The following is a 13,850-nucleotide window of genomic DNA, read 5'->3' as shown; positions in this document are numbered from 1 at the left end:
TCCTGTGCGGCGACAACCCACAGCCACGGTGAGTCCCTCCCCTCAGAGCCCGAGAGTGAACATCTCCAAGGTGCGGTTCAAAGAACAGAGACGTCCCGACCTTGCAGCTGGGGAGTCTGACATTGGGGGCCTCTGGGGTCCCGAGCCAGCTGTAAGCCTCGGTTTCCTCAGTGGAGGATGGGAGAACGGGGACAAGCAACCCTGAGGGGGGTTTGAAGAAGAAAGCAGCTGGACACAGAGAGTCCGGCCCCGACAGCATGTCGGCAAACAGCAGTCTGGGGCGCCTACGAATGGCCTTGCTATAGACCTGGGCCTGGAACCATCTGGGTCGGTGCTCCCAGCCCCTTGGGGTTTGGCCTCGCAGCGGTGATTCACGCCCGCCTGATGGGCCGGCGCTCAGCTCTGGCTGCGGGCGCACCCGCTGACTTCCATTTGAACAGACTTTCTCTACGTGCCATCGCTGCTCTGAGTACGTGGCAGGGCCTTGTTAACACCCAGGGGTGCCAGCTGCCCCTCTCTGCTGGCTGATGGGACAGTTTCACACCCACCCAGACGGACATCAGCTTCCAAGGTCATGTTAGATGCTCGCAATGGATGTGTTGCAAACTCAACCACGGACATGGCCCTGCCCAGGGGCCCCCAGCTGAGGGCTGTGTCCTCGAAGCGCAGCAGCTCTCACCTGAGGGAGGCCGGCTCCCACCACGGCTCCGCTGTGGATCATGGGGCCTTCCTTCCCCACAAAGAGCCCTGGGAACAGGTGGAAAAGACGACCATCCGTCAGCACAGAAAGCTCTCTCGGTTAGGAGACCTCCGCTAGGCAGACCTTTCTCTCGACAACTGTACAGCAGAGGCGAGTATACGTGACTTTGTACGAGCAAGAGTCAAATTCTCATCAAATCAGAAAAAATATTCCTTAATATGAGCAGTCAGAAAACTACAGCCTGCGGGCCAAACAGGCTCAATGCCTGTTTCTACAGCCAGGGCATGAAGAATGGCCTTTACATTCTCACGCAGACCTATTTCCAACGGTTACACACGTAGAAGTCCCTATATCTTAACTCCCATTTTGCCTCTTGGCCCATCGGGCTTAAAACATTTGCTGTTTGGTTGTTTACACAAAAACCTTGCTGACCTTACTAAAAGCCAACTCCACAAACCAACTAACTGGTCTTTCCACTTCAAAACTAAATGTGTGTGAATCGGGTTATCTCTGACTGGTAACTTAAGGGCCTACATTTAACCCATCAACAAAGACTGCAGGGATCTGTTTGAGGGCAGGCCCTTCAAATCCAAATCTACTGCATTCACACACACAGCACTTCTAATCACCTTTCCCCCTCGGTACTCGGAAGGCTCGAAGTCAGAAAGACCCTCCTCACCTCCAGCCACACTGAACAGCACTCCAAAGACTTTGCAGAGCAGGGTCCGGAGACGGACAATTCCGGGCACCTTCACCCCATTCAGATAGCATTTGATTTCAGGGATCCCGGAACCTGCTGCCACTGGCTGACGGGGGAGAGAAGGACGCCTGTGAACTCGAAATCCACCGGCGCTGGGGCTTACCTGCAACACCCACACCGCCTCACCTCGATCAGGACAAGAATGCTTGCCAAGAAGACGAAGGTCAAGTTGAAACCCAAGAGCTCAAGGAGGGAAAGGGCGAGGCAGCCCTTCTGGCTACATTCCTCCACCGCTACAGAACCGGGGTTAAGGAACATATGCTCGCCGGTCAGGGGCATTTCTACCATCGTTGGCAGGAAATGGTGTAGCATCTCTTCTTTTAAAATATATTGGCTGCTTACAGCATTATCTTCCTGCTCTCCATATGTAAACTTAAAAGACATAAACAAAAACAAAAACTCTGTCTGAAGGGCACCTGGGTGGTTCAGTTGGGTAAGCATCAGTCACAACTCTTGATTTCGGCTCAGGTCACGATCTTGGGGTTCTGAGATCGAGCCCTGCATTGGCTCCATGTTCAGCGGCGAGTTTGCTTAAGTCTCTCTCTCTCCCCGTCCCCACCTCAAATAAATAAATAAATCCCCCCTCCACTAAATAAATCTTTTTTTTTTAACTACTTTTTTAAAAAACGGGACGCCTGGGTGGCTCAGTTGGTTAAGCAGCTGCCTTCGGCTCAGGTCATGATCCCAGCGTCCTGGGATCGAGTCCCACATCGGGCTCCTTGCTCAGCGGGGAGCCTGCTTCTCCCTCTGCCTCTGCCTGCCATTCTGTCTGCCTGTGCTCGCTCTCTCCCCCTCTCTCTCTGATAAATAAAAAAAAAAAAAAAAAAAAAAAGATTTTATTTATTTATTTATTTAACAGAGAAAGATCACAAGTAGGCAGAGAAGCAGGCAGAGAGAGAGGAGGAAGCAGGCTCCCTGCTGAGCAGAGCCAGATGCGGGGCTCGATCCCAAGACCCTGAAACCATGACCTCAGCCGAAGGCAGAGGCTTTATTTAACCCACTGAGCCACCCAGGCACCCCTCCACTAAATAAATCTTAAAAACAAAACAAAACAAAACAAAAAAAAGAAGAACAACAACAAAAAACCTGCCTTGAGAGATCTTCTACATCAGAAACCATTTTCTAAATTTATTTTTATTTTTATAAATATTTTATTTAAAAATAATCTCTACACACCCAACACAGGGCTTGAACTCACTATCCCGAGATCAAGACTTGGATGCTCCATTGGCTGAGCCCACCAGGTGCCAGGGAACTATTCTTAAATTATGAAATATGGATGTGGGGAACACAAAGGCAAAAGAAATGTAGAAAAAATTAAATCCCCTTAAAACTCGGCTCGGCAAACACTTGAGACAGGCAGCGTGACCTTCCTCAGGCCACTCGACTGCACCCATGTTTATGCTTTGCTAGAGGCAAAAGGCAACCTTAGCTGCATGGTAGCCTCATCTCCAGAATCCAGTAAGTCGTAAGTGGTCTTTAACAAATGAAAATCCCTTTGGAAACTTCCTTTATCTCTACTGGTCCTCCCCAAGATGCAGGTGAGCGATCATCCTCGAAGCACAGGGCCCACTGATGGCCATCCGAAGGGTGTCAGGACTAAGGCTTCACTGGGCAGTACTAAATCACCGTATCTTAACAGCAGCTAGCCCCTCAATGTCCTGCAAACCTTGCTTCCCCAATTCCTTAAAGACCTAACACTATTGCTAACCCCTCCCAATTTAAAAGTATATAATCAGTCACTGCTCGCCATCCTGGTACAGCTCTTTCTGCCCACAGGCCTTATCCCCGTGTGCTTTAATAAAACCACCTCTTTTGTACCAAAAACTTCTCAAGAATCCTTTCTCACCATTTGCTCCTGGACCCCAACACTTCAAATCAACACTTGAAATGTCACAAAAAACAACAACAGCCTCCCCTCCACATCCGTCACATTGGCACATCTTGGTGTCAGGCCATATTTGCTCCAGGTTTTAAAAATTAAAATGTTAGATACCATTAAAAAAAAAAAATCCAGTTTCCTTCTCTCTCTCCCCTGGGAAAAACCACTAACCTGAAATTATTGTGTGTCATTTTTTTTTTTAAACTTTATTTTTATGTAATCTCTATACCCAAAGTGGGGCTTGAATCCACAACCCAGAAGTCAAGAGTCGCAGGCTCGACCAGCTGAGCCAGCCAGGCCCTCCATTCCCTGTGTATCTTTAGATGCAGCCATTTGTCGTATGGGCTTCTAAAATGAAAATAATGTGATTGCACTTGATGCATATTCTACACTTCCCTTTCTTCTCTCCTTCAACACTGAGTTTTTGAAAATTCGCCATGTTGATAAACACAGCTCTGGTCCATTCATTTTAACTTCTGCATAAAATGATACCATATGAACACATAATTTTTCTGTTCTCCCATTTGGTGTGATTTCACCTTCCTGCAATCACAGAGCTGTAATGAACACTTTTGCATCTGTCCAAGGTCCACATGAGAAGGAGGTACTTAGGAGTCAGGGGAAGTGTCCCTTGCTACCTATTTAATTTACATCTTTAGTTAATGGTGAGGGGAGCCCTTTTCTACAGGTTTATTTACTGACCATTCCATTTTCCTCTTCTGAGAATTGCCTGTTCATACCCTCCGCTCATTTTGCTATTGGGTTGTTTGGGCTTTTTTCTTTTTGAGCTGCAGTTCTTCTGGTGTTCTAAATACTAATTAATTGTCTCCTAAATGCAGTGAGTTGCCTCTCCTAGGCTGTGGATTTGTTTTCCACTTTCTTTATGCTGTTTTACTGTCATGGTTTGGGTTTTTTTTGTTTGTATGAAAAACAAACTTGTCATGGTCAAGGTTATTGATCTATTCCCTTTCACTCTGTGCCTCCTGGAGTTTTAAGAAACTATTTCCTACTCTTGACATCACATATTAGAGTTTTGTTTTGCCTATTTACATCTTCAATCCATCTGGAATTAATTTATGGTGCGAAGTAGGAATCTATATTTTTCCCGATGAATATCCAATGTCCCAGTGTCTTTTATTAAGTCTGTCTCTTCCTCACTGACTTACATTAGCTCTGACATCCACCCTACTTCTCTATATGTATAAACCAATTTCTGCTCCTGTTATCTTCCACTGGCCTAACTGGGGATTCTGCACCCATAGGAAATGGTTTCAACAACTATATCTTAAATTATGACATTGAGTAGGGCAAGTGCCACGCTTATTCAAAACTGTCTTGGGGCGCCTGGGTGGCTCAGTGGGTTAAACCTCTGCCTTTGGCTCGGGTCATAATCCCAGGGTTCTGGGATCGAGCCCTGCATCGGGCTCTCTGTTCAGCAGGGAGCCTGCTTCCCCCCCACCCCCACCTGCCTCTCTGCCTACTTGTGATCTCTGTCAAATAAATTAAAAAAAAAAAAAACAACGGTCTCGAATACTTTGGCCCTTTACTCTTTCCAACAAATTTAGGAAGAGAATTTTCCAGTTCCACAAAAAAGTCTATTGGAGTATTGATTGGGACTACACTGAATTTATAGATGATTGGGAAGAACAGGCATCTTTGTGGCATTTATGTCTTACCAACCTGACTACGAGGTTCTCTTAACGACTTCCTGTTGTGTCCTTCGACGATAAATAAAAACTTAAGCCAAATGGCTAATAAACAGCTCTTCTCTAAATCATGTCTCCTGTTCTCGAGACAAGAAAACAGGGTCAGAAACTGCTGACATGTGGGGACACCAAGAGCCGTGGAAAGGATACATGTCTGTACCACTCCGAACTTGAGCTGGGTGAAGAGGCGGACAAAGAAGTCCACAAAGAGACCCACCTGTGAAGAGAAGGCGAACCGTCACTCAGTTTTTCCCCTCGGTGGCACATGCACTTCACCCCAAAGCTGTGAGCCCCCCTGGCCTTTCCCAGTTGGCACACACACCCATGGCACCAAGAGGCAAAGAGTGAACGCCTTTCCTGCTAGTCACTGACGTGCCAGCAGATTCCCTGCCAGCCTGTCCCTACTGCCCCTCCAGAGGACAAAAGAAGGGCGCACACGCAGCTAAGCTGAGAGAAGAGGAGTAAAACAAAGGGAGAGGCTGCAGGAAAAGATGTGAAATCCAGGAAGACCGGCCCATGTCTAGAGAAATCACCCAGAACTGGGTGAGGGTCTGCTCAGCATTTTCCGGAGGCAGTTTCAGAAGAATTCCAGTAACATCTTCAGGGGTTCTTAGCTAAATAAGAACATAACTTAGGATATTAGTTTGAAAAACACTCTTTACTCAGGTGTATATGGCTTTTGCATATTTGTTATTACTATTTTTAAGTCAGTATTTTGATTTGCAGCCAACGGTTACCCTGGTAAGGCAGAGAAAATCACTCAGAGTCCAGCAGTCCACGTTAAGCCCCAAGTCTTTGATCTGGGCTTCATGGGGAACTGGAAAGGCTTGTTATTTGGTGGATTCAGGATCAAAGGCTTCAAGCCTCTGGCCTTCCCTCAAGCCAATGCCCCGAGGCTTTTAAACACTGAAGCAAAAGGTTGTGACAGATGGAAGGATAAGAGAGCCAGCAGGAAAAGGGCTGGTTGCTAAGTTATAAAGGCGAATCTGCCTTCCAGCAGCATGAGGGGATGTAAGAGGACTGGAGGGAACATGAGGGGACGTGAGGGGACTGGAGAAGTTGCTAGCATTGGGAAACAGAGTGTGATAGGAAAGGAGCAGAAAGACTAACAAGTAGGTGGCTTGTGATTATGCTTATTACGGGGAAATTTCCAACCAGAAACATACATAGCAAAACAGACACCTTGAAATTTCAATATAACAGTTAAATCGACCCAAGTTCTCCCCATAATAGAATGTTACCAAAGAGGCCTTCTGAATGCCCTTTGTCTTAACTAGAAAAATGTTCCCAGGACCTCTAAATTTACTGCAGCAAAAATTTGACAAATGCTAGGAAAATAAAAACTGGTCAGCCTTTATGGCTAGATCATACTAAATACGGGCTTACATCCTATGGGTATATCACGCAGAGTCAAGATTGAAACTTGTAGTTAGTTCCGGTGAGATAAACAGGCTGCTGCTTAAAATATATATGATCTAGGGGTGCCTGGGTGGCTCAGTGGGTTAAGTCTCTGCCTTTGGCTCAGGTCATGGTCTCAGGGTCCTGGGATCGAGCCCCGCATCAGGCTCTCTGCTCAGTGGGGAGCCTGCTTTCCCCTCTCTCTCTGCCTGCCTCTCTGCCTACTTGTGATCTCTGTCAAATAAATAAATAAAATCTTTAATATATACATATATATATGTGTGTGTGTATGTATATATATATATATGTATATACATATATATATATATATATATATATATATATATATATATGTGTATATATACATACGACCTGTTATGCGCTGACCTTTTGTGTCCCCGCCCCCCAAATTCATCTGCTGAAATTCTAACCCCTCCTGGGATGGCATTACAAGGTGGGGCCTTTTAGGAGGCGATTCAGTCCTGAGTGTGGAGCCCTCATGAAAAAGATCACTGGCTTTATGAAACACCCAGAGAGGTCTGGCCCCTTCTCCCCTGTGAGGACACAGCCAGGAGCCAGGAAGCAGGCCCTCACCAGACACTCATCTGTAGGCACCCTGACCTTGAGCTTCTGGCCTCCAGGACTGGAAGAAATAAACATCTGTTGTTTAAGCCCCCCGCAAGTCTATGGTATTTTTATTAGAGCAGCCCGAAGGGACAAAAGCAGCCCACCTGAACACTGTAATGATAGAAATCAGATGTGACAGATATCATTTTGATTGGCTGCTGACTTTTCCAGTTTCTCTTCCCCAATTTTAAGTGGTTAGGTCAGCAGTTAGGATTCCAGGCCTTGTGCTACTACACAATCTGGCAGTGTTTCATAATCTTTTCTTATCTGTGATTCATCTGTGAGCAAACGGACTCCAGAACCCTGTGCATTCGGGCACATTCTTCTACCCACAGCCGCCAGCTCCACCTTTTAGATAAAACAAGAAGCGTGCGGGACAGAAGTCCAGGACAGCACAGTAAACTCACTGAGATCAATGCTGTCCTGCTTACTGGCACGCCACACTAAAGGAAAGGGTGTAACGGCTGGTTTTGTTCCACTGTTCTGCTTTTTCCCTACAGTGACCTCAATTTCCATGCAGTGCTCCCCTGACTACGTTGTCCACCTGATAACCATACCGTATCATAAGAGCTTGGTCCTGACCAAGGCTTTGAGTGCTTTAAAGAAAACCAGTGCTGTAGGGTTCAATTTCATAAAGCCAAAGCAAGAGAAGTGCCAAAACCAGTGTCAGGATTGTTATTTGGGGGTTGAAGAAAGGCAGTCTCAGTTATTAGGACAAATGACCACCCCTCTGACCCACATGCCCCCACCCTGCCCACCAGGCCCCCCCGTGCCCCGCCTGCTCACCAGCCCAGTGCAGACTCCAATGGCGAACACCATCATCCACTTCACCGCCTCATACCTGCGGCCTTTCTGTTCACACAGGGAAAGACAGACTCAGGTTCTTATATGGTTTTGTCAGCAACAGGGAAGTAGCACATCCTGGCTAACCAGTTTTAGGCTAAATTTCACAGAGACAGCAAGCCTGGTAGTGGTATCTGTATGACAGGTGCTTTGCTTTCCCAGAAGGATGAGCTCTAAGAGCCCAGGCCAGGTGCACTGAAGTGGGTACTTTGGTTGGCAGAGGTCTGAGGAAAGGGGCTGAAAGCCATGGGGTAAAGCTATCTACGGGGACATTAAGATGGGAAAGGGAAGCCGCTATACGATCTCTTCAGTCCCAAGAGATCAATAAGGGACTCACCTTATTATCCATGGTCTCCAAAACTTCCAGGTACGGGTCATTGATACAGCGATCATAATCCAAACTCTGGAAGAGAAACGGGAGTGAGCAGGTCACAAACAGGAAGAATCACGGAAACCTGCAAAGGGCTGATGCTTCAGGTTCCTGCCACTCGAAGTGTGGCTCGTCAGGGCAATGGACCTGCAGCCCCCCGGGGAGGAGCTGGTTGGAAATGCAGATTCTGGGACCTCCGGACCTGCCTCGAGGGAGTCTGCGCTTGATGCACACGAATGTTTCGGCAGCGCGGCTGCAGGTTCATGCTTCGGGAAAAGCTTTCAATTACCTACCTTTGAACTTCCTGCTTCTGCAAAACCTGAAAAGACCTCCGGCTACCACCAGCGTTACCCGACTTATCCTATTACATGTGCGAAAGTTTCAATTCACCGGAACCAAATTAATTTAGAAAATCATTTAATTGTAAGTATCTTCCATAGTCAGCTTCTGCGAGGAAGAGGTTAGTCACGAGACAAACCAATGTGGAGACTATTCTGAAAAGCAACTTTCAGTTCATGTTAGGAAGAGGCAGGGATTTCACACAGCTCCTGAAAGTACATCTCCACATCTCCAGCCGTGTTCCTTTGACTCTCTTCACAGAACACAGATATTCTGCAAAAAAAATCTGCCTGTGTGCCAGAGACATCTTGAGAAACAATTCAAAGGAACTAATTTTATTTCTTCTATGTTTTCTAAGAGAAGCAGCCGTCTGGCAACAGAGGAAAATGGTCTGCCGTGTTCTCTCCTTCCTAAACCTGTTGCTACCAACACATCAGCTGCCGAACAAATGAGACATTGTGGCCACACTCTGAGCATGACTTAGCAGTCAGCCGAACACAGGTGTGACATGTGACAATCTGTTCCATCTACATCTATACCCAAAGTCCAAATCCCTTTTTAAAAAAGGGGCATAAGCAGGCAGCTTATGAAATCAGACACCCAAACACAGGAGACTATATAATAATAAGGTAATTATGAAAGATCCAAAGAGACAGATGTGGAAAATACGCAAAAATTATTAGGTAAAAGAATGGGATGCCTAACACCAGAACATTAATCTCTTCTTTTTTTAAAAATTGAATTTGACATTTTGTAAATATGTACCAAGGGCCTACAGGACCTGTTCTTAAAACCAGATATCGTTTCATTCTCCTTTGTGATAACTAACTCCCTTCTATTTCTGTTGTATTCTGCTCGTTGTGTGTGTGTCGGGGGGGCGCCGGGGGGAACAACTTAAAGAAAAAAAAATTGTATAGGTGTTCTGCAGGGCTGCCCAAGGTAATGAGGTTATAAATAGCATGTGGTCAAAGGGGTAAGCAGGACTGAAAGGCAACCCAAGTTCAATCAGGAACGTCACCTCAGTGCTTACACAAGTAGCACCCACAATGGGCCTTGAGCTAGGGGAGCTGCTGTGGCCCAGAGGGAGAGGTCCTTTATTCTAAGTCCTTGGCTCTGAGGGATGCCTTTTTTTAATTCAAAAGAGCAACACAGGTTGTGATCTGCATGAAAACACCACTATTAACAGCCACCCCACAGATAGACCACCTAGTATGAGAATGGATGTCAAACCAGGGATTCTAAAGTCACTCCAATAGGTGCAGTGAACTCTTAGGGAGGCAGGAAGGAGAAAGAGCACATTTTAGAGAGATTTTCAACAGAAGGGTTTTCTAGTTGATCCCTAGTCAAACCTGAGCAGATTTTTCAGAGTGTCTAGCTAAATTTGCTCTGATACAAAGCAAATGTTCTGAAGAAGCTCTTACTTGAAGATAGTTCATTGAGAAATATTAATGACTCACATGAAACATTAACCCATAAAATTTACATAAACATGCGTATCAGGTGAACGTAAATGCATTACAAATACAAGTGTACTTTAGTAAAAGGAGAGATGAAGCCTTGGGGACAGCAGGGTGAATGGAGCAGAGAAGCCATGGTGAGCTCCAGGGAGTACAGGAAGGTTGCCAGAAAGTCCTTGTCACGCTCACACAGTCAGGGTGACATCACTGGGTTCAGTGAGGGAGTGTAAGGTAATAGCACAATATGGGGCTTCCTCTACTAACTCTTGCAAACCTCTCAGCTATGTGCAGGGAGACTAATATTTTAGAAATATTGGAAAATACATCAGTAGATATCATGCTTTTGATTCTGATTCATTAAAAGCATTCCCATCACTGTAGCATATTTAACTATACCATGGTAGAGCAATTGGCAAATTCCAGAGTCCTAAAAATTATTCTGTCAAGTAAACTGCAAGGGGAAAAAAGATGAAGGAGGAATCTTCTTCAAAAAGATGAAGGGGGGCACCTGGTGGGCTCGGTGGGTAGAGCTGGCAACTCCTGAACTTGGGGTTGTGAGTTTGAGCCCCATGTAGAGGGTCGAGATTACTTAAAAAAATAAAAGTTTAAGGAAAATTTAAAAGATAATCAAACAGATGCACTGTGAGGACCTTATTGGGAACTAGAGCCAAAGAGTAATAATAAATAATAATTAATAATAATTTAAAAATTACAGAACATTAAAAATTATACGACATTTATAAGACAACTGGAAAATCTGAACACTGGATATTTAATATCAATGCATTACTGTTAATTTCTTAGGTATGAAAATGGTACTGTGGTGTGCTAAAAAAAATCCTTGTTCTCTAGAGATGCAAGTTGAATTATTTATGGGTGAAATGATGTGATGAGTAGAATTTTCTTCAAAATAATATGGGAAGGGGATGGGAGCCAGAAGAAACAAGGTTGGGCATGAGCTGAATGAATGTTGAAACTGATGAGTATAGGGGGTTTCAATATACTATTCTATCCATTCTTCTTTATGTTTGAAATTCTCCATGATGAAAGTTTTTTCAAAATTCCATGTTATACTAATAAATCCTAACAGTTCCACAAAATTCTACAGCAAAAGATAAAATATTAAAAAAGAAAATTAGCCTGAGTCTGTTATTGCCCTAAAATATTGAATTTTTAAAGTCTGTCTCATAGACTTTTTTTTAAGGTTTTATTTATTTATTTGAGAGAGACACAGCAGGGGAAAGGTGGCAGAGGGAGAGGGAGAAGCAGGCTTCCTGCTAAGCAAGGAACCCCATATGGGACTCAATCCCAGCACCCTGGGATCATGACCTGAGCTTAACTGACTGAGCCACCCAGGCACCCCTCTACGTGACACTTTCAAGAAAGCACTAAACATAGAAGATTAATCACACTTCTTGGAATTGCTCAAAGAAGCAATTAAGGATGAAGAAGAAAAGAATAGTCAAGACTAGTTCACCATATAGAAAAATCAGATTAAATAAATTGTGGCATAATAAAAAAGTATTCCTCGGGCACCTGGGTGGCTCAGTGGGTTAAGCCGCTGCCTTCGGCTCAGGTCATGATCTTGGAGTCCTGGGATCGAGTCCCGCATCGGGCTCTCTGCTCGGCGGAGAGCCTGCTTCCCTCTCTCTCTCTCTGCCTGCCTCTCCATCTACTTGTGATTTCTGTCAAATAAATAAATAAAAATCTTAAAAAAAAAAAGTATTCCTCAATTTTTAAAAAACTGTAGTAATGTACTAGCAATAGAAAGATTGTTTTCTTTTTTTTTTTTTTTTTTATTTTTTATTTATTTATTTTTTTTAAAGATTTTATTTATTTATTTGACAGAGAGAGATCACAAGTAGACGGAGAGAGAGAGAGGGAAGCAGGCTCCCTGCTGAGCAGAGAGCCCGATGCCGGACTCGATCCCAGGACCCTGAGATCATGACCTGAGCCGAAGGCAGCGGCTTAACCCACTGAGCCACCCAGGCGCCCGAAAGATTGTTTTCAAGCTGAGGAGAAAACATGTTAATATACGTAGCAGAATCTCGCTTCTGTTATTTAAAAAAAAAACAGGAATGTAAGCATGGAAAAGGGTATTCAGTAAAGTTCATAGTTATCTTTTAGTGGGTGGGGTAAGGGGTTTTTCTCTAACTTCTTTTTGTAATGGCTTAACAATTCTCTATCATAACCATGGCCTGTTTTTGTTATTTCAAAAGTCACAGAAACATTATCAGAAACTAAATGATAAAAAAGCAAACTGGTTTGGTTTTACTCCAGCAGTGCTGGCCTTACTAAACACACACACTCTTAGAATCCTATTCTTGAACTGGAACTACAATACAGAGCACTTCAGAGAGGGACACCTGGGTAGCTCAATTGGTTAAGCATCTGCCTTCAGCTCTGGTCATGATCCCGTGATCGAGTCCCACATCCGGCACCTTGCTCAGCAGGGGAGCCTGCTTCTCCCTCTGCCTGTTCTGCCTGCAGTTCTCATGTTTCTGCTTTCTCTCTGTCTCTGACAAATAAATAAAATAAAATCTTTTAAAAAAGAAAGCACTTCAGAGAGAAGCTGTTTGGGCAGGAAAACAGTCATCTGGAAAGTTCTCTAAGAAAAGAAGGAAGGTCTCCTGTCCCACAGCTGTTATGATGAGCATGCACTGTCAGCTGCTTTTACTCTCAGTCTCTACTTGTAAAACTAAATAGTATGCTCTATCGAGGTTAAGGTGCCACAGATCTATGAATGCATCGAGACACATCAGACCCTGTTTTGGGGTTATGGTGAGAAAGGGCTTGTCAAACAGTCCCTTTCAGAGAGGGAAATTACTTCTTACCCATTCACTCCCTGGGACAGATCGTCAAAGAGCATCCCTCCTTACAATCCTAATGCTTCTGTCTGAAGTGACCAGCTCCCTCACTGCTTTTCTTACCCCAGGCAGCAACGAAGAATCTCACCTCATAGTCTTTCCTTGGCAGGATCTCATCATCCTCCTCCTGTGTTTCTCCAAGGATGGTCTAGAAAACAGATCCACACAATGGTTAAATGGTTAAATATCAAATGATTAAAAGTAGAAAGAGACATAAGTATTTGCTAAAATTTGATTGCTTATTTCCAAACCATCTAGAACTATTATCAAATGGGAACAAGATCTAAAAAAAAAACCCAAAAAACAAAAAACACTTTTGGGATGGGGGTCATGTCGGCGGCTATAGTCTTCCAGGTGAGCTCTTCGTTTCTGATAGGTTCTCTAAATAACCACTCTTGTCTTCAGGACCCGTCAAAGATCTCCCATGCCAGATAAAGGAGAAAAAAATTCAGGATCCATCGGACAATGTACTGAATCTGAAAACAGAAGGGACCTGTCAACTCTGGGACACAGCAACTCAAGTTTTCCCAGGGTGCTTTGCAGAGGGAAGCTGGATTACCAATGACCCAGAAAAGGTGAGGGATACAGTCAGAAAGGGCTGGAGAAACTAAGCCAGCCGCTGGATAAGCACCGAGTCCGGTGAAGGGGCTCATTTTGACAACGCTCGCTTCATTCAAAACTCCTTTCACAGGGAAATAAAAGAAAACGTGGATGGGATTAACCGGAGTGGGCCTGGATTCTGCCGCAGATACCAGGGAGGGGTTCTGAGGAAGACCCGAGACTTGGGCACGGGAAGCGAGGCAGATGCTTCGAGAGCCGAGGATGCGGTGCCCGCGCCCCGCCCGCTGCCACCTGAGGCCCCAGCTCGGCCCGGCCCCACCCCCGGCAACGCCTCTCGCCG

At 45.0% G+C, this 13,850-nt stretch overlaps 1 protein-coding gene across 13 annotated transcripts in view; it reads right to left on the bottom strand.

Annotated features, from left to right (window-relative positions):
• CLCN6 (chloride voltage-gated channel 6) overlaps nucleotides 1-13,850 on the bottom strand; it is a 30,847-nt gene that overhangs the window by 16,501 nt on the left and 496 nt on the right. For 6 of the 13 annotated variants that reach the window (XR_014299365.1, XR_014299368.1, XR_014299369.1 and 3 more), the window contains 7 exons: nucleotides 13,038-13,097; nucleotides 8,254-8,319; nucleotides 7,860-7,925; nucleotides 5,199-5,265; nucleotides 1,587-1,693; nucleotides 1,380-1,506; nucleotides 680-747 (listed from right to left, as the gene is read on the bottom strand). Coding sequence is in view for 8 of the 13 variants with exons in the window: in XM_082685395.1 (XP_082541521.1) it covers nucleotides 680-747; nucleotides 1,380-1,506; nucleotides 1,587-1,693; nucleotides 5,199-5,265; nucleotides 7,860-7,925; nucleotides 8,254-8,319; nucleotides 13,038-13,097 (561 nt within the window). In the remaining 5 variants the exon portion in view is untranslated. Of the gene's footprint in view, nucleotides 1-679; nucleotides 748-1,379; nucleotides 1,507-1,586; nucleotides 1,833-5,022; nucleotides 5,266-7,859; nucleotides 7,926-8,253; nucleotides 8,320-13,037; nucleotides 13,098-13,580; nucleotides 13,812-13,850 lie in introns of those variants that run through there. The other 7 variants (XR_014299366.1, XR_014299367.1, XM_082685393.1 and 4 more) reach the window with 2 other exon arrangements.

Source organism: Mustela nivalis (assembly GCF_964662115.1).
Source record: "Mustela nivalis genome assembly, chromosome: 10".
In the NCBI taxonomy this organism is placed as follows: Eukaryota; Metazoa; Chordata; class Mammalia; order Carnivora; family Mustelidae; genus Mustela; species Mustela nivalis.
The sequence above is the reverse complement of the archived record's forward strand: the minus strand, read 5'-3'. Positions and strand labels throughout refer to the sequence as shown.